The sequence below is a fragment of the Enoplosus armatus genome, chromosome 18 (genome assembly GCF_043641665.1).
Source record: "Enoplosus armatus isolate fEnoArm2 chromosome 18, fEnoArm2.hap1, whole genome shotgun sequence".
In the NCBI taxonomy this organism is placed as follows: Eukaryota; Metazoa; Chordata; class Actinopteri; order Centrarchiformes; family Enoplosidae; genus Enoplosus; species Enoplosus armatus.
Window position 1 is genome coordinate 16,824,957 of NC_092197.1, and position 22,941 is coordinate 16,847,897.

The 22,941-nt window shown below is 43.3% G+C and overlaps 1 protein-coding gene across 1 annotated transcript; it reads right to left on the reverse strand.

Annotated features, from left to right (window-relative positions):
- Nucleotides 1-3,830: 3,830 nt before the first annotated feature.
- dpysl2b (dihydropyrimidinase like 2b) lies at nt 3,831-16,122 on the reverse strand. The gene is made up of 13 exons (XM_070925230.1): nt 16,088-16,122; nt 15,136-15,320; nt 13,669-13,833; nt 13,122-13,183; nt 11,652-11,732; nt 11,321-11,389; nt 10,189-10,309; nt 9,612-9,768; nt 9,340-9,481; nt 8,667-8,837; nt 6,069-6,248; nt 5,680-5,845; nt 3,831-3,922 (listed from the first exon to the last, which is right to left on the reverse strand). The coding sequence occupies exons 1-13, from the start codon at nt 16,105-16,107 to the stop codon at nt 3,831-3,833; spliced, it is 1,611 nt and encodes a 536-aa protein (XP_070781331.1). The 5' UTR covers nt 16,108-16,122.
- Between the last annotated feature and the right edge of the window lie 6,819 nt (nt 16,123-22,941).

The following is a 22,941-nucleotide window of genomic DNA, read 5'->3' on the forward strand; positions in this document are numbered from 1 at the left end:
GTCTTTGTATTTATCTGTTTAAGTATTTAAAAAGTGCCATTTTGTTTTGTAGTTCACCACAAATCCTCTTGCAAGTGCAGTTGTCATGTTTTTCTGTTTTGTCTGTGTGCTTGTATCCTTTTCTGTCTTTATATTTCATGACTTACAGACAGCTCCTAACATAAAACATAAAAGTGAGAAACAAAAGAAACAGAGATTTTATTTCCTTTTTTTTCTCATTTTTTTATTCTTTGAAGTCCTTGTTGTTGGTTTTTTTTTTTACATCACCATCCATGGGATTTGACACTTTCCATAGTGAGCAAGCATCCCAGAAAACCCCACAGCCACCAAGACAAATACCATCACACAGTTTCACTTTCACAAAGGGAGGGGTGGTGGGGGGGGGGGGTAGGTTAACAGAGGGGGACGAGAGGTTTCAGGGGCAAGAGGGTGTTCAACAGCATCAACAACCTCCGAACGGAAGGAAGCTCCTCTCAGTCTGCAGCACGTTGCGTACATACATATCACTCATATATCATTAGCATAATATGGCATAGAAAAAGCATCCAAGCTGACAGAGCATTAAAGGTGTATAAGTGTGTGTTTTAGTATGTGTGTAAATTGGGGAGGCATGGGACACGGCGAGGACACCAGCATTGACAGCTGGTTTTTAATATCCAAGTAGGTTCTTCAGGCATTGGTGCTGCATTGGTGTGTGTGTGTGTGAGTGTGTGTTTCTGCTATAGTCTGTAGTGTGCTTTCAACTCTTTCTTTCTTTTTAAGCAGCAGAGGATTCAGGATTCCACGCAACTCAGCACAGGATTATGTAGAAATGGTGCAACACTGTCACAGAATAATTATAAAAACGTGTGTGTGTGTGTGTAAGCCGGCGCAAAGCTGTACTAATAGCACCAGGTCAGGACAGGTTGCTAATGGCAACCTCCAATCTGACAAGCGTTACCATGACAAACAAAAAGCAGAGCCCTGCGAGAGTGGAGGGGTCTGTCTCCACGGCAACAGCCAGAAACAATGAAAGAGCCAGGGAGGGAGGGAGGGGGGGTTGAGAATGAAAGAGAGGGGAAAATGAAAGGAAGAGAAAGGCAAACTGAAGGGAAGGAGTGACACAAAAACACAAGAAGCATACTATTACTCTCATGAGAGCTACGCTTGCTGCCAAATTGTATTAGAGTGTGAGGGCTTTACCCCCCCGTCTCTTCACCCATATACCCTCCCGCCTAAATTAATAGTGTTGCAGTAGTAAGTAATATAATGCAGATTGTATCTGGAAGAAGAGAGGGAAGCTCAAACAAGCTCCAAGTATCAATACAATGTTAATAAAGTTATGGAAAAGAGGCAACGGTAGCCCACCGTGAATGAAGGAAACACTAGTCAGACAGACGGGGAAAAAATCCCCCACTCCTGACTTACTGAAAACCTTGTTGTGTGATGTGTAAGTTGCTGTGGAGATCGAGTTTCCATTTCCCATTCCTGTCTTGTCTCATCTTTGACTGCTCCAGGGACATGCATTTGCTACATTCCCCCGGCTTTGGATTCTTTAAACACGTATACCATTCGTAATGCTGACAGACTTTGCCTTCTATAGGCTTCCAGTTAGATCAGAGGGGGCGCGCCTGGAAAAATTGGGGTTGAAAGCACAAACACAGAGGTGGTGTACGTTTGTATATCTACATTATGTATGAAGGTATGTATATGTGTGAGTGAGTCAGGGGCCAGTTACTTAAACTTAACTCTAATTTTAAGACAGACTTCAAATGACAAACTTGTGACACAGACTGATGTGTCCACTAGCCAACTAAAGCTATGTCTCATGTGTTGCTATAGCAACAAGTCGGTCTTAACCAGAAACAAGTCTGCATTAGTACTTATGCAGGAGATGGTCTTCATCAGACTAGTCTAAAGCATGGTCTACATTTATGTAACTGGACCCTGGCTGCGTCCATATCAGGGTGTCAGGGTGAGCTTGTTGCTCCGTGTGGAGTCACGGGGAAGAAAAAGGCTGCAGGGAGATGGCGACTGGTGGCCAAGACCTCGTTGACATAAGGACTAACACGGGGGGGGAGGGGGGAAGGAACATGAACATATGAGCGCTCAGCACGGCCCGGAGCGACGCCGCGTCCACAACAGTGAGGAGCGCTGTACAGGAGCCTGCTGTGCATGTCCCATCCCTCACACATCAACACTGCACACTAGTCAGAAGTACATTAGCTCATGTCTACTTTCAAGCGTAAATTAATAGTGCTCAGCCCTTAGGCACCTAGTTACAGAATGACACTAAAAAGCAGTTTGACAACAAGTTAAAAACTCTAAAACATTAGAACATTTCAAGATATCGAGCATTTTTCGTCTTTACAGGGGCTCTACCAGCAGAATAGGCCCTATGTAAGCGCAAAATCTGGCACCTTTGAATCGGTTAATCCTGTCTATTTTACATCTTTTTTTTATCTTACATCCTTCACTTACCTCAATAAGAATAACAAAAACAAGAAAAATCAAACTATCAGTACAACTTCTGTGGGTTCAGGCACGTAAAGAGTCGAAAAGGAAAGAGGGATTCCGATGAGTATAAAACAGTCACATTTTGGAGGAGGAGAAACATTCTGTATGTAAATGCACTGGTTGGTGATGGGACGGTGATCGGGTGCTTCAACAGCTGTCAATCAAACATTTGGACCTTTATGATTCACAGGAATGCAAACAAGCTGGAAATGATGTAGCTGCGTGGCGAATGGCACCTTCCCCGCACGTCTAAAAGCTCTCTAAAAAAGGACGGCGTTAAGAGACAATAAGGCAAGGAAAGGCCGAGTTTGAAGTGACAGCGGGTACGACTTTCTCTTTCCTCCCTACATCTTTCCTTCAATTCTCCCACTTTACGATGGTCTGGCGCTCAGGGATGAGGCCTAAAGCTCTATTTACTACCTGCCAAAGCTCCTTCTGCTCCACAAGACTCACAAGCTGTAAGGCAGCTGCCAAATACGGAGTATGGTTTTTTACTTATGTACCTTAGCAAAGCCACAGGTGGGAAAACACACGAGATGAGAGCCGGTGCTGTGAGAGTCCACAACCCTAATAAAAAGATTGCTGTGGTTGTTCAATTCTTCATATCTTAAGGCCGTCCTCATGGCGAATAATCAATTGGATATCGATCGTAGCAATGTGTGACAGATGGCAGATACACTGGAGAGTGAAGCGATTGAAATGCAACATAATACAAATCGCAGATAGTCGACAGCTTGAAGGAAGTATTAGATTCTGTAAGACTGGTCAATTTCAAGCAACCTACTGTTTGGCCTATTTAGCAAAAGCAAGAAAAGCAGATAACAACACTGGTTTTGTACCCATGCTCCATTTAAACTGCTCCCAAAGTGAAACGAAAGAATGGACATACAATGGACATCCCGCGTGAAAATGATCCTCTTTTCTTAACTGTATTAATTCAGTTTGGTCTCACTTGACCTTTCTATTAAAACAACAGTAAAACAAACATCGAAAGGATACATGGCAGGGAGAAAATACGGTATAAAAAAAAAAATAATAATAATGCAGTCAAAAGTGCTCAAATAAGGTGTGTTTTCATTTTTTCTCTTTTGTCATCATATGAGGCAGACCTTTTTTTTGTTTTTGTTTCTAACTGTGTCCTCTAGGATCAGGTTTTGGGGAGGAGGAGAGTGGGTGCGTGAAAAGCAGCGAAGGAGGAGGTGAAAGATCGAGGCTGACTGATGATGGCCCGGTCAGGTGCTGCGGAAGCCTTTCGGCTCCTGGTGGTTTCTCGACCCCTCAGCGCCTGTTGGCCTCAGATCTCCATTTCCTCCCCAGCGACCGAGAGCGGAGCTCTAACCCAGGCTGGTGATGTTGGCCCTGCCACCGGGTGGCGCCACGATGCGCTGGGTGTTCCGGCGAGGAATATTGTCGTCAATCTGAGCACCTGTGTGACCACAAAGTTGGTTATTCAAGGTTGCATTTATACAAACATACAAAGTAAACTGATATTCCAGCTCTGGTGGTCACTTTATTATTTTTCCAACTGACTCATTGGCCCATGTCATACAACAAAGTGACAGAGAAAAAGGATTTTGCGTATTGTTGAAATTAAAGGCAGTACCAGACGCTAGTTAGCTTGCTTGTGACACAAACTAGCTAGCTTGCCAACAAACAAACAAAAAAACACATTTCAGAGCACGCGGTTGAAAAAATCTACTTGATAACAGTGTATCATGACCTCACCACACAACTTTTGGACTGCAAAACTGAAAGGTAGTGTATGAAATGCATCATTCCTTCCCCACCCCGAGTGGGGTACTACTAGTTGCCTCCGTCGGTAATGGTTATGGTTAGGGTGGGGTTAGGGTGGGGTTAGCCAATCAGAGACTGAGTAGGGGCAGGACTTGACGCAAATGCAGTGGTAAAAAATATGAATGAAACATATATGACACATATGAAACAGCGTTAGCTTAAACAACAGCTTCCTCCATTGTGGACTCCACTTTAAAAGGTCAACTCTATTGAAAGCATGGATGTAAAAGCTGGATACTGCAGAGACCTCTAAAGGGACCACAACTACCTGCAAGGCAAGGGCCATGTGAACGACGAAAGCTAAGACTTTTTAAGATTCTTTCAAGGTCAAGTTACTTTCCAATTTCATTATTACCGTTGTATTACAAATGCCATTTTCAATCAATTCCTACTGAAATTGTAGTGTTTTTAAAAAATAAAAGCTCATAAAACAACATTGTCCAACCTACAGCCATTGTGGTTATAACATTTTAACAACAGATTAGCTCGCTAGCAGCAGTGCTAGCTCAGCTAACCCAGCTGGTGAAGTGACCCTCCTAGATACTGCATGGAGAGTCAGTCGTGCTGCCAATTTGTCCCAGTGGCCAACTGCGGTCCTGCAACAACATCATGCACTGTGGCCCAAAAAACATTTTCCACACAGCAGTTTTACAGACGTTTCTTTTGTAAGGGGCAGTCTGACAGGAAACTCTTTGTATTATGAATTCTTTCCCAGATCCTTGAAAAACATTTTTTTGTGTGTTGGGCCAAATTTCAATGTAAAGTCTGTGACCCAACAGGGAAAGAGACACCAACGCACAAGTGCAGTGGCCTGCAAGTGGTCAACAATGTGAATCCACATGTCAAAGTTCACCTAAATTGAACTCTGCATGGATTTCACATCACTATGCCGTGAGATAACCTATTTGTTTGCGGTGACACTGTTCAAAATGGATTGAATTTGGTGCAAAATGCTGCTGTGGCCGGGCCCTTTGACAAATTCCATGAATGCTGCTCTTTACGTGTCTGCATGCAGTTTAAAGATGTGCTGAGCGTAGCTTAGTTCAATTTAAGGATGTTTATGGCATCAAGAAGCAGCACTACTCACTACTTACTGATTCATTTTACTTAGAACTACTGTTTACAAAAGTAGGTGCGTGCAAAATGGAGGTCTGCCATTTCCTCGTTCCTTTCCAACTTTAACGAATACATAAATTACAGCCTGTAGTTCATCAGCCATATACAGTATCTATACATGTGTAAAAGTGTATTTCTCTATTTTTGAGAGGCCCTGCTACTTGATTTAATGAATTTCCACCACAAAATGGAACCATCCCCCTTCATGTGTCGTCAGAATCAAGTCATAAAAGAGTAGTAACAAAGAAACTATGAACTAATGTTCGCACTGACCAGATAGGCTGAATCCAGACTGGTGCAGGTTGCGGACAGGCTGGTTGGGCTGCTTGGCAGGTGAGGTCTTGGCAGAGGAGGCAGGAGTCATGGTTTTCGGGGTGACTGAGACCTCGCAGACCGGACCGTCATACAGTCCTCTGGGTACACCCCTGAGCTCAGCCAGCTGCATTTTAAAAGGAAACAGACAGTCATGGCAGTGAAATCTGTGAATGTGTAACAAGCTGCATCGCCCCTCCAGCTTTCCACAAAACAATCATCAATCATTATAAAAATTGCTGGGTGTGTGGAGTGACCTTTATGTCTGTCCATTGCTCCAACAACAACAACAGGTTTGTACTAGTGGCTTGTATAATGCATGGTGCACACAGATACTAGCATTATTGTACCCTGCTGCGAGCTTTTATCCTCTTGTAGACGTAGTCGGGGAAAGGTTTTCGGGCCACAAAGCGTCCCGAGCCCTCAGTGGTGTGGAGGTTCCCTTCCTCCAACACGATCTTGCCCTGGCTGATCACCACCAGAGGCCCGCCGCGCACCTCTGTGCCCTCAAAGATGTTGTACTCCACAGCCTGTAGAGGAGAGCGACGACATAAAATGAAAGGAAAAGGAAGGTTAAGTATGAACGTCTGTCAATAACGTCTCACGTCCAACATCTACAGATCCATACAAAACACACACACATTACAAAAAAAGAAAAACATATTTTGAAAGAGGATTAATTAATCATCATGACTCCTTCTTTTTGGGGGTGCCGGCATCTCATGAAGTGATTGGTGTATCTCACTATCAGTTTACATCTTACAAGCAAAGTGAGCGGTCATAACCCCTCATTATGTGTTGCTACGGAGGACCAAGTAACGTGCACAATCCTAGTTTTGGTTATGTCCCATTCTAATGTACCTAAAGGGGGAAGAGGCAGTACACTAGACTCCACTACATAGTTGCCTGTGTCCTTTACTGGTTATGATGCTTTGGTAACCTATTCACATTCTAGGTTCTACTTTATCAATTTTCACATGTTTTTATATAATATAATATTTTATATATATATAATATTATACATGTTTTTAAGTTTGCATTTTTTGATTTGAGGTAGTTTGAAGTTCTTGTTCTGACAGCCGACAGCTCCTGTGATGTTTCATTACAGCTGCTTGTGTCTCACACCACCAATGCCGATATATTTAATCATGACAGAAATACCTTCAAAGCACAGACACAGTGATTCATTTTCCCCAGCTCATTTTTCCAGATCATAATGATGATGTAACCACCCTGTAGCACATGCTGTATCTGGGATGTGGCCAGAGTGATGAAGTCGATGGACTTCCAGTTTGTGTTCACACGTGATGCCACCATGTCAAAATTGCCAGAATGTTTATGGATTAAAAGCGTTCCCTCTGGCCTTCTAATGCTAATAAAGAAAAAGAAGCTAATCGCAGGGGAGCCAGCTGATGTGGCACAAAGGCTTCAGTTCTCAGGCCAGAAGAAGAAGAAGAAGAAGAAGAAGAGGTCATGAGTGGTTTGGGTTTTTGTGTGTGTGTGTGTGTGTGTGTGTGTGTGTGTGTGTGTGTGTGTGTGTGGACAGGGAGGGTGGGGAGGCTGGAAGCTGGATAACTGCTCTCTCCTAGAAGCTACTGGAGCTAAGGCTGAGGTCATGGCAATCTGGTGGACTCTGAGAGCCTGAAATGAGATCACCAGTAGGCTAGGCTATGCTGTGACACACACACACACACACACACACACACACACACACACACACACACACACACACACACACACACACACACACACACACACACACACATTCATGCATACACACTCGAAATGAGCAGTTTCTCCCATGAACACGAGTCCATCATTTTCTGACCAAGCGGAATAAAAAGAAACCAGAGAACATGACGGGCTGAAGCAAACAGATTCCAAGAACATACACTGCAATAGTCTCTCTGTCTCTCTTTTACACACACACACACACACACACACACACACACACACACAGTGATCTGCGTGCTAACAATCATAAACGGTGTGTTCAAATTCTCTGGCAGATTCTTCTGGATGACATCACTCCCTTGACACTGTGTGAGGCCCACACCCTGTTCAACGGTCAGACGGCCATTCTACAAAAAGTGCACCAATAAACCAACTGCATTCTTATTAATCATTATCACATAGTAGTAGAATATTTTGTGTTTTTGTGTGAAGCGAAGATGCATTTCACGTGGAGTCACTCGCACTTTTAATTTGTAGTAATGTTACCTGCGTATGTAGCTTCCATGTTTTGTTCACAAACTTGTTGTACCTTGTTGTCTGGGGCGGTTATTCATGTTTTGGGTCCCTTAGTTTCAACAGGAAAGGAAATCTCAATGTTGCTGTGATTCCAACGTTTTAACATGACAACGCCCCTGTGCACAAAACCAGGTCCATAAAGACATTTTGGTTTGTAATAAAGTCCTAAGTATTATTTATCTATTATTTAAGAGAAACACACGTACCAGTTCAGTATGATTTTGACCCATTTAAATAAACCAACTAAAATCAAGTTGCATTTTCTTTCGCTGATTTTTGTTCAGCAACCATCCTATTTCTAACCTCTCTCACGACACAGCCAGTTGTTTCTAGAAAAAAAACACTGAAGCAGGTTGGTTTCTAATTATTAAATGGTTTCGCTTGTTTAAATAAAATAACGTTTTAGAGACAGATATAATTTTTCGCTGTATCGTCTCAACTGTTTACTTTTGATTGTTACAAAACACTTTGATGCATTTCTGCATGAAGTTATTATTTTCTTTCTTAGAGCTATCACCGTCTGCATAGCATAGTAGCTTTTAACAGAATCTTAAAGCCACTATTTGTAGAATAGGAAAATGTCTGACTTTGGCGCCCCCCAGTGGTAATATCAAGAGGACACTGTGGCAGACCACAATCACAAAGACATTTCACACACAGCAGCTTTAACATTTACATGTTAAGAGTGAAGTTCATACCGAGTTGTGGCTCTTGGCGGAGATAATTTTGGTGACGTCCGGGTCCCACAGCACCAGGTCGGCGTCTGAACCCACGGCGATACGACCCTTGCGGGGGTACAGGTTGAAGATCTTGGCAGCGTTGGTGCTGGTCACTGCGACGAACTGGTTTTCGTCCATCTTCCCCGTCACCTGAAATGAATCAGAGCTGAGTGTAAAAGCAGTACGGGGGTCACTGTCCTACTTTCGTTTGGTCTCGCTTGTCCTCATCTTCTCTGTGCCCCGTCGATTCTGACTTTGTACAAAGTGACAACTGGATTTAGATCTATGGGAAAGACATCAGTAAATAAGGTCAGGAATTGTGGCCGACAGCGCACGTTTGATGGCCGTGACGCTCGTGCATTAGTGAGATATGTAAGGAAAAAACTGAAGAGCAACTCTTCCTCAGGTGACTGAGAATGTCAACGCAGGACAGGATCAGACTGTCAGCAAGAATAGTCCATCGACAATTACACAGAGAGGGAAGTTATAGTAGGGTTACAGTGCATAAACCCCTCATTACAAAGAGTTCAATGGTGCAGAAACCATAGGCACTAGTCTACAGAAATGTAGATAGAGAATGTTATCCACATTGCCCACGCCTGATTCACTCCATGCTTCCTTTTGAAAAATGAAAGTACAAATATATACGTACCACACACTTGTCCCAGATGATAGACATCCTCTCCTCTGTGCCATTGACGCCTTCAGGAATCAAACTGAAGTCATCTTTGCCCACGGCACGCTGGGCAGTGTTGAAGGGACAGTGTGCGCTTCCTGTCACCTGCAGGTCACCACTATACAGAAAGGTCAAGGCGCAGAAAGAAGGAAGAAGGGTTCATTGGTCGTAACACAAAGTCCCGTTTGGCATTAGGATCTGTTTTTCACTGTACGTCCAGTTTGAATGTTTGCTGATCAACCTCTTACCAGGAGAGCAGGGAGTTGAGATAGTCTGGTGTGGTTGGGTCGGGGCTCAGGGGAGGGGAGGTGACGTAGGCAGCTGCCTTGGCCCAGTTCTTGCTCCAGTAGTGGGAACCATCTGTTCCCAGGCTGGCAGTGATTGGCTCTCCGTAAACCACAGTGCCTGAAAGTCAAATCCCACAGTTACACCAGACACTACGCTCCTGGAGTGTGTTTCATGCATGTCAAGTGGACTGTTGCAGTGTTTCCAGTGCAGTGCATGTACATGCACTATCTTCTGTTTGTACTTGTTTGCGTGTGTTTTACTGTCTCTGTTTCCTGTCAGACCTACTGTGCGAATACACTTGGAACGGGAACTGAGAATTTAAAGTAAATTTAAGTCAGCAGATACTTTATAGTCCAAAACCTAAATACAATTGTGAAAATGCAAAAAATGAAGCACATATGTCAGTGTTTTGTTTTGACTCACCATCTCAGTGCTTTGTAGTTTTAGAAAAGAGACATTAAAATGATGACTATCGTTGCAGGAAATGTTGATTTTATTAGCGCAAGATCAGAGGAATATTCTGTCTCAGAGCCTCACCCTTCTTCCTGGCCTGAGCGATGACGTCAGCAGCACTCTTGCTCATCACCTTGGTGACATAGAGGGGGCAGTTGGTCTGATTGGCCACAGTCACAGAGCGGTTCACAGCCTCCGCCTCCACCTGGAGAAGAGAGAAGATTTCCTATGAGTGACCAAGGGGGGAAAATTGAAAGCGGAGGAATGAGATTTCTTTCTCCTTCCAGACTCACGGAGTGACAGAGCCAGTTCAGCCGATTCCAGTCTTTGATACCGCACTCATGTGAAGCTACCTCACAGAGCTATCACAATCTTCTCCTCTCACTCAGCAAGAAAGAGAGGAAGCGTATTTCCCCAAAATGCCAAACCATTCCTTTATGTGTGTTGGTGCTTTATTTTCCATAAAATCTGTTTTCCATCCATGGCAACAAAAATAACGTAGAACACTTAGAGAGAATCTTGGCCTCTTATTTTGAAAAATGAGATGGCAGGATTGTGATTTTTCAATGACAAACACTAACAAAATGTTCCGAGAAGAGAAAACACTGGATTCTTCATATTGTCGGTCATTTCTTTTGGATCATACTGCCTCCTTTTTTTCTTTTCTGGGTGTCCTTCAGCTTATTGTCTATTGAGGTTTTTAATGACGTTTCTATAAATCACTAAAAATAACAATCAAGAATTGATAAACCAGGGCAGGCAACTTCCAGTGAGAAATCATGACCCCAATATATGAAAATGGAAATACATATCTATATGTGTGTTTCTGACTGAAGATTTTGCCCTTGCTTAATAAGAGGAAAAAGGAAAGCAATAAACACAGCTGCCACATTCCATTCTCTTCTTTTTTGTCACATCTGGATGTAACAGCATAAAGGATGTGCTCTTATCTGTGAAGGCTCTGGGGCTCCCAATGAGAATATTCACATCTAACATATGAAGGGGAGCCCGAAGAGGATGTTTAAGTATTTGCCAAGGCAGTGGGACACCCATGGCTTCACTGTAAAACTGTCAAACAGCGTAACACTAACAGCTGTGAAGCCTGGAGACCTCTGCAAACAGAACTCTGATTCCTCACTTCCCGAAGTCAGACCAGCTTTTCACCCAAAATCCAGACGGATCAGTCAGTGTCCACAGTGCTGAATCTCTGTCTTACCTCCTCAGGATGGCTCAGCACGTGTCCCTCAGGCCCAGTGATCCCCTGCTCCAGGATCCTGCGCTGCTCCTAAATACACACATGCATGCACAGACACACACAGATGAACACACACACACACACACACACAAACAAACCACCGTGGAAATGCGAGATGTTGAGTCATGTGCAGGTGCACGCATGTTCCACGTGACCAGCCTTGACCCTGAGAGTGTTGGAGACGAGCGGCGCCTTGAGACACTCGAGGCTTCATTTTAAGGCCAACATCCAGCAGAAAATCATGCGTCTATTCATGTCCACATCCCGACTCTAATGGAGTGAAACGTCGTACCTCAGCTACAATGTCTCCGTTCTCAGCGTGCACCTGGGCGATGGCTCCCAGATCGCGGATCACGCTGAACACCTCGTACACCTGCAGCAAAGAGGAAGACACAGCTGTGATCTCTGAAGCACAAACTCTGCTCTTTACTGTATGTCAGTGCTGTACGCCTCGTGACGGACAAAAGCCACAACACAGATTTGTCTGTGTGATGTTATGTATCAGTGGGACCTTGGCTATTTTATGAGATTTTTTTTCTTTAAAAGAGTATATACAGAATATCGTAGAGACTATGTCTTCCTTTGGTGCTACAGCTGTTTTGTACCCTTTTAATACTGAGAACTCTTTTAATAGTGAGAGTTTCAACAGATGTCTTTGTCAAGCATTTAGTCAAAGGATTCACAAAGACATCATGTGTTTTTCAGCCATGCCAGGGATGGTAGTGTTGGTCTGTCTGTCGGCCTGTCGGTTGGTTGCCATGACATTTTGCTAGTCCAAGACCCAATTCAATTTGTGATGATATAAAACAAAAGAAGCTGGAACCAGAGAAGGTTTGGCATTTTGCAGTCATAATCAGGCCTACTATATTTACATTAATACTCTACATATTATCACTTTACATGCACTGTAGCAGTGTTGAATGAGTCATCACCTTCCCGGCTGCCAAAAACGTGCAACAATAAAGAGCCATCAAAGTTTGACATGGGAAGAGAGAAATGATAAACCCTGGCCGCCCTGGGCCGCCAGCATTCCTCACACAGGTGCAAAGACCAACACGGATCGGTTTCAAGACAGCTTTCGAGTGTAATTAAATCATTTTAACCGTGAGTCAGAAAGAGACTTGGACGGGAGACGTGGCTTTCATTATCCATTCACTCTCCTAAGAGAAACATGCAGATGATGTCTCGCCAAGACAAACAGACTCACACCGTGACTCACACTGTGACTCTCACCGTAGGATGAGGAGGAGCCGACTTCTATGATATGATAATGTCTTATTGTGGACTACCAATCTCTCTGTCTGCCTGTTCAACCTTCGACTTAATGGCACTGTTGCCAGAAACAAGAGCTACAAACATAATGTGGTGAACATCTTTGCAGACAAAAAAAAAATATACTGTATGTATTCAACCACAGTTGCTGCTCTGGCTGAGCTCTCAGTCTGTTATGATTTAGTTGTTATTTCGGCTAATCACGTTACACTTGATGACCATTAGGCTATCTGCAAACTGTGTAGATTTGATTTGGATCCATGTGCAGCAGTAAGTTTCGCATTAGAGGATAATTCCACTTTAATTAGATTTAATGTAGGCTGACAGGATGCATCTCTATTATCAGTAGGACACAGTGTCACAATATGCCAAACTCCCTCCAAGGAGAATCTAAGATATCATATTTGATTTTGACGTTTAATAACCTTTAATGACCTTGGCCATCTCTAAAAATGCAATATTGTTACAAGGAGTAGAGAAGAAGCCGCACCTGAGCGTCAGTAAGCTGGAAAATATCCTTATATGCCAGGTAGACCAGGAAAGAGTTGACACCTAAAAAACACAAGACGTCAAACTGTAAAAACCACGAGGGAAAGAGAGAAAATATATTCAAAATATCATAGAGCACTCTGATTGTGAAAGTGTGAGTCACTTCAACTTATCTGATGAAATAAATAATGAGCCTGTACTGAACTGTAAAATCCATCCAGATGGTTACAGGAGGTTGAGGGTGCGGTCAAATGATGATTTAAAAATGTTTTGTTCAGTTTTAAAGCTGCACATAACGCCTTGTCGACACGATCCCAAAGTGGGGCTGCGGCAGTGAAGCGCTCAGTCCACTGACAGAGATCTGACACATTTCTAAAAAGAATAAAACGTGTAGTATTTGGGTAATTGGTACTGTGGGGTGTAGTGAACACTGCAGCTTCTAGAGGGCGCTCTCTCATCCCAATGTGATTCTTTGACTTGCTGAACATAAACGTGTTGTTAAATTCAGCAGCTTTAAATATTGCCGTGGCAATATGGCGTGGTCTCACCGTGGTCCTTCACGAGCGCCTCCATCTCCTCCTGGATGCCCCTGTGCCACTCGGTGATGTCCACGTGCAGCGAGTAGTCGCAGCAGGACTTGCTGTCGGCCCATTCGCGCCACTGCTCGAAGGACGAGATGAGGCTGAGGCCAGGCTCAGGAACCACATGGTCAACTGCGCACACACACACACACACACACACACACACACACACACACACACACACACACACACACACCGTTAAGCACAAACATGCTGACTGAGACAGGACAGAAACATTAGGGCTGCCAATAACAACTATTTTCATTCAATTCATTTGTTGACAACTCTTTCATATGAATATTTATTGTCAGAAAACAGTTGAAAATGACCATGTTCAGACTGGCAGCCTACGTCTGATTTCTGGCATCAGAGTGGATTCAAATGCATTTTATTGACTCTGCACCACGTAGAACCTGAGGTTTAATCTTGATTTTTGCAAAGCAGATTTTAAACACGTTCATCTGTGCTATTCTAAAGATTACTCTGTCCGATCTCTCTCTCTCTCCATCACTTTCCATGTTTTGGTGCAATCACATCTGTCCACTTGTGATGTGCACTCGTCTGACATTCCAGTCACCTGGCTGCCACACATCATCGTCCCAGTTAAAGACCTGTCTGACCCTGCAGCAGTCAGCAGTTTTTGCCCGAGGTGACGATAACGCCACACGAGTCGCCTGGGAGTGTTTGCTCTACTGTGAGGGAGAGGCGAGTTCAGCTGCCGAGTCAGCAGAGGGAGGGCCAGTGTTATCTTTTCACATTACATTACCTGTTTTACCTTCACAGCCTTGACGCTCTTTTACATCACATAAAAATGACATTAAGCAGTTTTACCAAACCTATTTAGGTTTAGCGTCAACAATTTTAAGTCTTAACTTAATTATTTAACGAGTAACACTCAAAGATTGAGACCCAAGCAGAGAGAAGAAAAACAAAAACATTAAAGAATATGAATTAAAAGTAGCAAAAGAGAGGAAAACACCATGAACAGATCACCAGTTTGTTTGTTAGTAGATGCGTAGTTGTGCTCTGACACTGATGTTCCTGTCTAGTTGACCTGAGCGGCATGAGAACAAGTCAGCTGCACTCAGCAGAGAATGAGATTTATATTATATGAACAAACACATCCATACAGGGTGTGTAAGATAACTGGAGTGTGTGTGTGTGTGTGTGTGTGTCCAAATTGACTTCCTGGCTCAGTCTGAACAGCACTCAGCACCTCATGGTCCTCACAGCAGATGGACGGCTGTATATTGTGACTCGGGCATGGGCGGGCCTGGCAACCCTTCCTGCTCTCACAGAGATGTTTTCAATTAAAGCCAATCAGCAAATGAAGAATCACTGCGGTCAGCTTAGACTCGCTGGCAGAAGAAGGAAACTGAACGACGAGTCTTCCGTCACAAACAGTGGTCGCAGTCTTTCTGCTGGACGACTTACTGATCATGGTGGTGCCACCGGCCAGGGCGGCCTTGGTTCCCTGGTAGAAGTCGTCGGCGGACGTCATGCCTCGATCGGGCATCTGGAAACGCGTGTGCACGTCGATGCCGCCGGGCATCAACATGCGGCCGTGGGCGTCGATGGTTTTCACCCCGCCGGGCACGATGAGATTTTCCCCAATTTGTCTGAAGAAATCAACGTAATAAATTTAACACAGGCTACATAAAATACAACATTATCACCCAGACATCACAATACTGTAGCAATAATAACAATAATATAATACAATGTCATCCAATTAGATAGAAAAACAACAACAAACTAATTGAGCAGTGTTAAATTAAATGCCAAACAAGACATAGATATGAGTTTTTATATTACGCAACACTGAGCTATACAGTTGTACTTCTGGCTCAGGCAAATTTTATATCTTTGATTTTATATACGTGGTAGATTTTGTTCATTTAAGTTAGTGACGTTGTAGCGAGGAGCTGCAAACGTGTAGCAGACTGCTTGAAAATAATTTCATGAACAAATGTAACAAGATTACAGTGGGGTTGCGTATGAAGGGTAGGTGTAACAACCTGTAGCTTCACTCTGTAGATAATCTTCTCTGTTGTGTGATTGGTTTGTTTTCTCACAGTGCTGGAAGTTATTTACCTACTTTGTTGACAAGTTTACTCTTGACCTCTGAAACAGCAGGCGACAAAACAGTCCATTTATTGAGCCAACATGGACGAGAAGTCCTTAAAGTACTAAACATCTACATTTCCGTGACAACTGGGCCAACTCCATCTGCCGAGGAAGATTGTGTGAAAGCTCCAGAACAGCTACTAAAAAGACCTTGAAGTGAGATGTTTGTATTGTAATAACTTGAGAGAAAAGTCAGACACATGGATCGATTCTAACTTTGTCAACGTGAGCAGCCTGAAGAACAACCAGTGGAACTCACTTGATGACTCCATCCTCCATATAGATGTCAGCACAGAAGGACTGGTCATCGTTCACAATCTTCCCTCCTTTGATCAGGAGACGGTCACTCTGGAAAACAATAAAGATGATTAGTCGCTGCGCATTTAACCACAGTTAAGCACGTCGAATATTTCATCGGGACAAGCTCAAGTTTAACTGTGGGAACCAGGTCTGGGGTTTTATGGACGCCTATAAAAACACGCTTATGAGGGCGAGTATCCGATTTGGCTGAAGTGCATTTGATGAAAGACGTTTTGGGAAATGTCACGTAAAAAGAGAGGATTGGCACTCGAAAGAAAAAAGAAATATCCTCAACCTGCCGGATTTACCCAGCAGCCTCCGATTGGCCTTTTTAGGATACGTTCTGATACACATGGCTGTGTGTCTTTCAACTGATACTGGCTTTCTTCATCCCACACACACACACACACACACACACACACACACACACACACACACACACACACACACACACACACACACACACACACACACACACACACACACACACACACACACACACACACACACACACACACACTCTAGTCTAATACACGGTTGGAGGGGGAACCAGGCGATGACGCAGAGAACAGAGGGCTGTGATGTTTGGATCAGCACCAGGTTTCTGTTTTAACAACGACACTGTTCATAATGTGGGGGGGGGGGGGTTAGAGACAGAGGGAAAAAAAGGTGCAGAGAGAGAAGATGGAGGAGATGGGACGGGAGGAGAGGAGTTGAACAAGTCTGACATTTATTACAAACACTGGAGAGTGTATCAATGCATCCTGCTCACACACAGTGTCTGAACTGCAATCCACCTCTGACTTTCTTTAAACTCCTCTCTCCCTCATTTGTGACTGTATTCACTGTTAAAGTCTCTGTGATAAACAGTAAATCACTATGTGAATATGATGGAAATTAAAAATACAGACTCTCTAAGGAAGACAAGCATGTAAGAGACTTATCACTTCAGGTGGAAGCTGTTTTATCCTTTCCATCCCATTTTAATTAGATTTTACCTGAATAAACTTTATTGCATTAATTCACGTTATTGCATTTATCCGTCACTTTGTGCACTTTACTGCACTACGCGACTGCGTGACTAACTTTTACCAACTTCTATCTATTCTTTCCAACTCGGACCTCGTGGCGTAAACTTTTTGTGTATTTTTACAGTTGTAATCTCTAATATTCTGTCTGTCTTTGGGGAGCAACTTGTTAGCAGAATCTTTGAGCGATTTGTGAAGCACGTGTGTCAAAAAGTCTTTTATTCATGTAACCCGGATGACCCTCCGAAATGAACTAATTATTGGGAGGCAGGGAGTCTTAAACATTAGGTTGTCAGAGAAAATGGTCACCCAAGTGTTTGTTGGTTAATAACTGCAGCAGTTTAGTAGTGCAGTTCTTCAGTGCATATAAATATGAAAATATGCATGCAATATGAATATTATACGAGCTGATTACTGTATAGATGCAACACAGTATCATAAAACTGAATAGGTTGTTCAGAGAGGTGAGCAGGTTCACAGCAGCAACAGAAACACTGAATGGTCGCTGCTCCTCTTTCTGCCGATTAATTCCAGCTCTGCTTGGACAACAAAATGAGGGGAAGAATTCACTGTCGCAACAATGAAGACAGGAGCCCGCCTCTAGACACACACCCCCGCCCTCTTCATGTGGACAGGCTGTCACAGTAAACGGCATGGGAGAGGACCAATCAGAGCACAGACTGTGTAATCAATCATCCATGCCTGCTGCTGTGCCACTTGTCTCTGTGCAGGAGGAGGAGGAGGAGGAGGAGGAGGAGGGGGGAGGTTCTGCCACCTCCACAGCCGCCCACCCTGAGCCCCTCACCCCCTCCGTCCCTCCCTCGAGTCACCCCGGCAGCTCGGGACCTCTGTCCAAAAAGGGAGTGGCAGCTCTGGTCACAAGGACTCCAGCATCCCCGGCTAACAAAGGCTGCTCTGTTCGAGCCGCCGCCGCTAGCTGCTGCCCGGCCAGCAGCTCTGGCCTCAAAACACAACTGCTGCTCTGCAAAGGCTCCCAGGCAGAGCCCCGCCCTGCGTCTGAACCAGCACATACACAACTCTGCACTGCAGAGCTCAGCTTTCTGAAATATTAATTACTTAATGTTTCTCTTTATCTTTTAAGACTCCTCCTGAGAGGCCACAGATGTAGAAATAAATAAATCTCTGCATGCACGACCAGGAGCAGGTGGAACTTGTTTTAGGCCAAAATATAACATCTGACATTTGTTGGGGTTTTTTTTATGTTTGAGGTGTTTTGTATGTGAATATTTGTAAATGGCCATTTTTCATTATTTTATTTTGGATGCAACAGAACCCAGAGATGTCGCCTTTTTTAATCCACACATTCTTCCTCCTTGTCCAAACCTGGCGCCTACATAACCCACAATGCAACTTCACAGCACACATTCCTGTCTGAGATTTGTGTGCGTTATGCTAGTAGCTGCTAATGTACCCTCGAGCCGCTAGCCTCAAGCAGAGATGAGGAGCCGGTGGTCTGGTGAGCTCACTTCTTGCTGAATCCACACCCCCAGATTGTTTTCATTATCAAACATGTTGTCTTCAGCACAATTTATCAGACTTCACACAGGTCCCTCTGGAGCCACTTTTTGTCACATATGCAGTAGTCCTCCCCAAGACCTGGAAACAGACTGGTGTGTAAAATCAGCACACTTCCCTTTGGATCCTTTGAAGCCTTTAACTATGGACTTGTCATGTGAACACATATGTAAAAGTCATATCTATCCAAAGCTCTTAATAGATATTTTTAGGAACCAGTTTGTGCTCAGAATGAGGCGTTAAAGTAGACTTCAAAAAGTACAGCGATTTGTTTTACTCTTATTTTTGTCAGTTCTTTTAAAAGAGAAAGTGTTGTTTTATGGAATATAAAATAGTTGCAGCCCCATCTGACTACAGTATACATTCATACATGCGTCATAAAGTCATATCCTCTTTGCTTTTGGAGAGAAACACACACACTCACAGCTTTTCAATGAAGGGAGGAAGACACACACAACTACATGCAACACACAGTCTTACAGTACACACACACATACACTTGAGGACTTCAGCTGACTGCAGCACGTCTGGGAAATGCTTTGCAGTTGTCATATGAAAGGTGTGGCGACGCTCTTGACAGCGCTGATGGAACTAATGCGAATAGATCATGTGGTAACCTTCGATCTATGCGGAGCAGGCGGCTCTGGTGGAGCGACTGGCCTCGCTCCAGCCCCACGCTGGCCTGCTTTCCTCCCGACAACTGCTTTGAAATATGGCGTTACATCATGAGCCTCATCACGACTGTCATTATCACATTACTTATTGGAGTTCGCCAAGAGACCAAAGCTGAGAGGCAAAATGATCTTTTCAGAAAGTTTTGACCCATAAAGACGGGTTAGTTTGTGGGGTTACTCAGTGAGGGAGATGCAGGTGATTCTGAAAAAATCCCACTGAAAGGGTTTTTTGTCTTAAAGGGTTCCGTTTTTTTGCCTCAGCTGCAGAACACTAAAAAAGAAGGGAAATTAGAAAACAAATTACTTGCCCTGAATCCAGACTTGTACTGCATAATAATGTAATTGTTTTGGAGTGCACAGGGGTTGGAGGGAGCGTCTGGTTGTACTGGATCAGGGCCAAACATGACAGTGACCTTTCCTTCGTGGGAACTTCTCACAAACAGGATGTGGACAATGTTCAATGGGTTCACTGTGACTAAACGGCAGTGTTTTCATTCCAGACTGCAATACTTAACCCCGCTAATGTAAATATCATACCAGAAAAATGCAATTTGTCTGGCATAAATTAAGACACCACTGTTTTAAAGCTATTTGTATGATGGTTAATCATTCATTGATTATTTTGTTGAAGGCAATAACTTTCCTTATGCACCCGTTAAATGTTAAAGAACATCCTGGTTCTTCTACAACTAGGGGGGGGGGGGGGGGGGCTGGACGTAAGCATTGCAAGGGGTGGCCTGCATGACCACACGGAAAAATGAGGAGTGGAAATAAAACCGAATGAATCTGGTTCATGTGGGGGGAAATATGTTAGGCGAGCAAAACTAGCAAGATTCAGGTTAGCATGATTTATTTAGACAGCAAAACGACACAGAGTGCGGAACAGATCTGATCTGTATCACTAACAGGTTGACAAAAAACATAGCAGAGAGCTTGTGTCTACAAACTACCTTCATAAACACCTTGATAATGTTATCCTCCGATACATCTTGTTTTGTTGCTAGTTGCTAAAAATAGCTAAGCTATAGGACAACAGCTGAAGAACCACTGCTGAAATCCTTATAACAGAAGCAGCTGCTTTTTTTGGCCACTGGGGGGCAGCGCAACAAGCTGTAAAGACAGCAGTGACATGAGACCACGTTATGAAATTTAAATGGCGAGCGTGTTAGCAAACAGCTGCCTATTTACACATCCGGCAGACACAGAGAAACATTATCATTCCTCTGCTTCGTTTTACTCTCCTCCTGAAAAATCTAAATATTTTAAATTCATCTTCAGCAGCTAGTTGTTTAACTTTGTCTGTCTGCCGTTTGGTGCTGGGCAAGTCACCCACAGCGGACTTATCAGAGAAAACGGCTGCCTGCTGCGTCTGAAAACAACGCCGATGAGAGCGGCGAGACTGAACCAAAACAGTAAAGCTGTGGGCTGTAAAACCAAAACAATGATCTCAAAGATGCTAAAACACACTGTAGAACTGAGGAGACCTGCAGATCATTCTCTGTGGGTTCATCATTACAAGTGACCCCCTTCACATTACACACAGTCATGTGACCCTTTGTCAATACTGAAATATTGATTATAGCAGCTTTAAACAAACACATTCATATAAGTAATTCTAATGCTAAAGGCTTCCGAGTATGAAAGAGACAGACTACTGATGATGGACTCTGGGAATATTGATTGTTTCTCTATTACAGACAGTCAGATCAATCTGTTGTGTCCATTATTAAAACATGTTGTGTCTAAACAAAGCTGCAGCACCACACAGGTGAAGGCTAAAACTGCTCAACACAAGAAAAGAGACGCCTGGTGAATGAGACAGAGTTCCATGAAATCAGGACAAAATCTGTTTGGGCGCTATAAAAAACGTCTGCCAGTGTTAGACGTAACCCGGCAACGTCGCGTGTTGTTGTCCAAATGGAAAATATCCTGGGAACATTTGTGAAGTCAGGTGGAGAACGCTGCCAGGTCAGTCATTCACTGCTATTATTTATGTGTGTCCTGGATTATTCAAAAACCTGCCTGCTAAGAAAATCATCTCTGTACATGTTCAGGCAAAAAAACACATGTTCACAGTTTTTTCTTTTAATTTGAAACAGACCACTTGCTGACTGGCAAATCAGGAACTACAACTTCACCCTTTGGTTTTCAAAATACAGCACAAACTGGATACAAAATATATAGCTCAACAGATCTTTTCGTGTGTTTAACAAACAGATTTTGGGACATTTGTTTCACATCGCCGGATAAATCCATAGTTCGAGGCCTCAGAGGATGAATTTTCTCTTTGAGAAAAGTTCAGTTAAAATGAACTAACCCAAACTTTACTTAATAAACTTAAATTCTCTCTTTATTGTTGAAAAATCCCTTTATATTCTCTCTGACTGTGAAAAACGCCTCTCTGACCACTTAAATGATCTTTTTAATTGAAAGATTCTGAAATTCTTTCCTTTTACATGAAAAAATTCACATAAATTCTTTCTTCGACTAAAAAACAAATCACTTCCATTCTGTCTTTCACTATGAAAGCCCCACTCTTTGACCTCTGTTGCAGCTGGAGGCACCGCGGTCCTGTCGCAGATTTTACTCAACAGTATTCTGCTTTGTTCAGGTGCTGATTAATGATAACGTTCACTCTCTGTACACACACAAACACACGCTGCATATTTTCCCTGACTTCTGGCTTTATGAATGAGGGAATTCGGGATTATACCGAGCGTGAAAGGCGGAGCCGGTGGGTGGGTGATTGGGAGAGCAGTGTGTGTGATGTGTGAACAGACAGCGCCCCGGGCTGCTGTGCACTGTGAGATAACAGCATGAACTGGCTGAGGGAACCTTAACAGCACACACACACACACACACACACACACTGAGCTGCCACCGGGGACGACTCCTGTACATACTAGCAGACCGCCTAATGATCTCTCATCCGCTGAGGATTGTAGTCACACAGACTTTAATCCAGGACAGTCTTATTATAGCCTCGGTCTATTTTTACCTTCCCCTAACATGGACACTAGAGGTGCATTTACTTTATTAAAACAGAATCTTTGTTCTTGTTTGTTTCCCTTTGCTTTCATCTGTATTTATATCCTTCACTGTGCTGCAAAGCAAGTCAAGACACACAAAAATTCACAAATGTGAGGATTTGCTGCTTTTCTCAGTTTAATATCATTTAGGCTGCAACTAGGGCTGGTTATTTTCCTGATGAGTTGTTTACTTGATTAGTTGTTTACTCTTTGAAATGTCAAAAGAAATAGTGAAAAACGACAGTCACAAGTTTCCAATGTGACATCAAATAATTTGTTTTGTCCAACCAACAGTCCAAAACCCAAATAAATTCAATTTACAGTGACGTAAAACTGCAAATACACTGCTTAACAACTCAACGATGATCAAATATTTGAACTGGAAACTGGGTTCTTTGGGTTTGGGACTTTTTATTAATTTGAAGAAGTCCCTTTGGACTCTGGGGACTAGTGATGACAATTTGTTTTTTCTTGAACATTTTAAAAGACCAAACAATGAATCGATTAACTGCAAAATGAATCACTGGCTGCGGCCCTTCTTGAGTC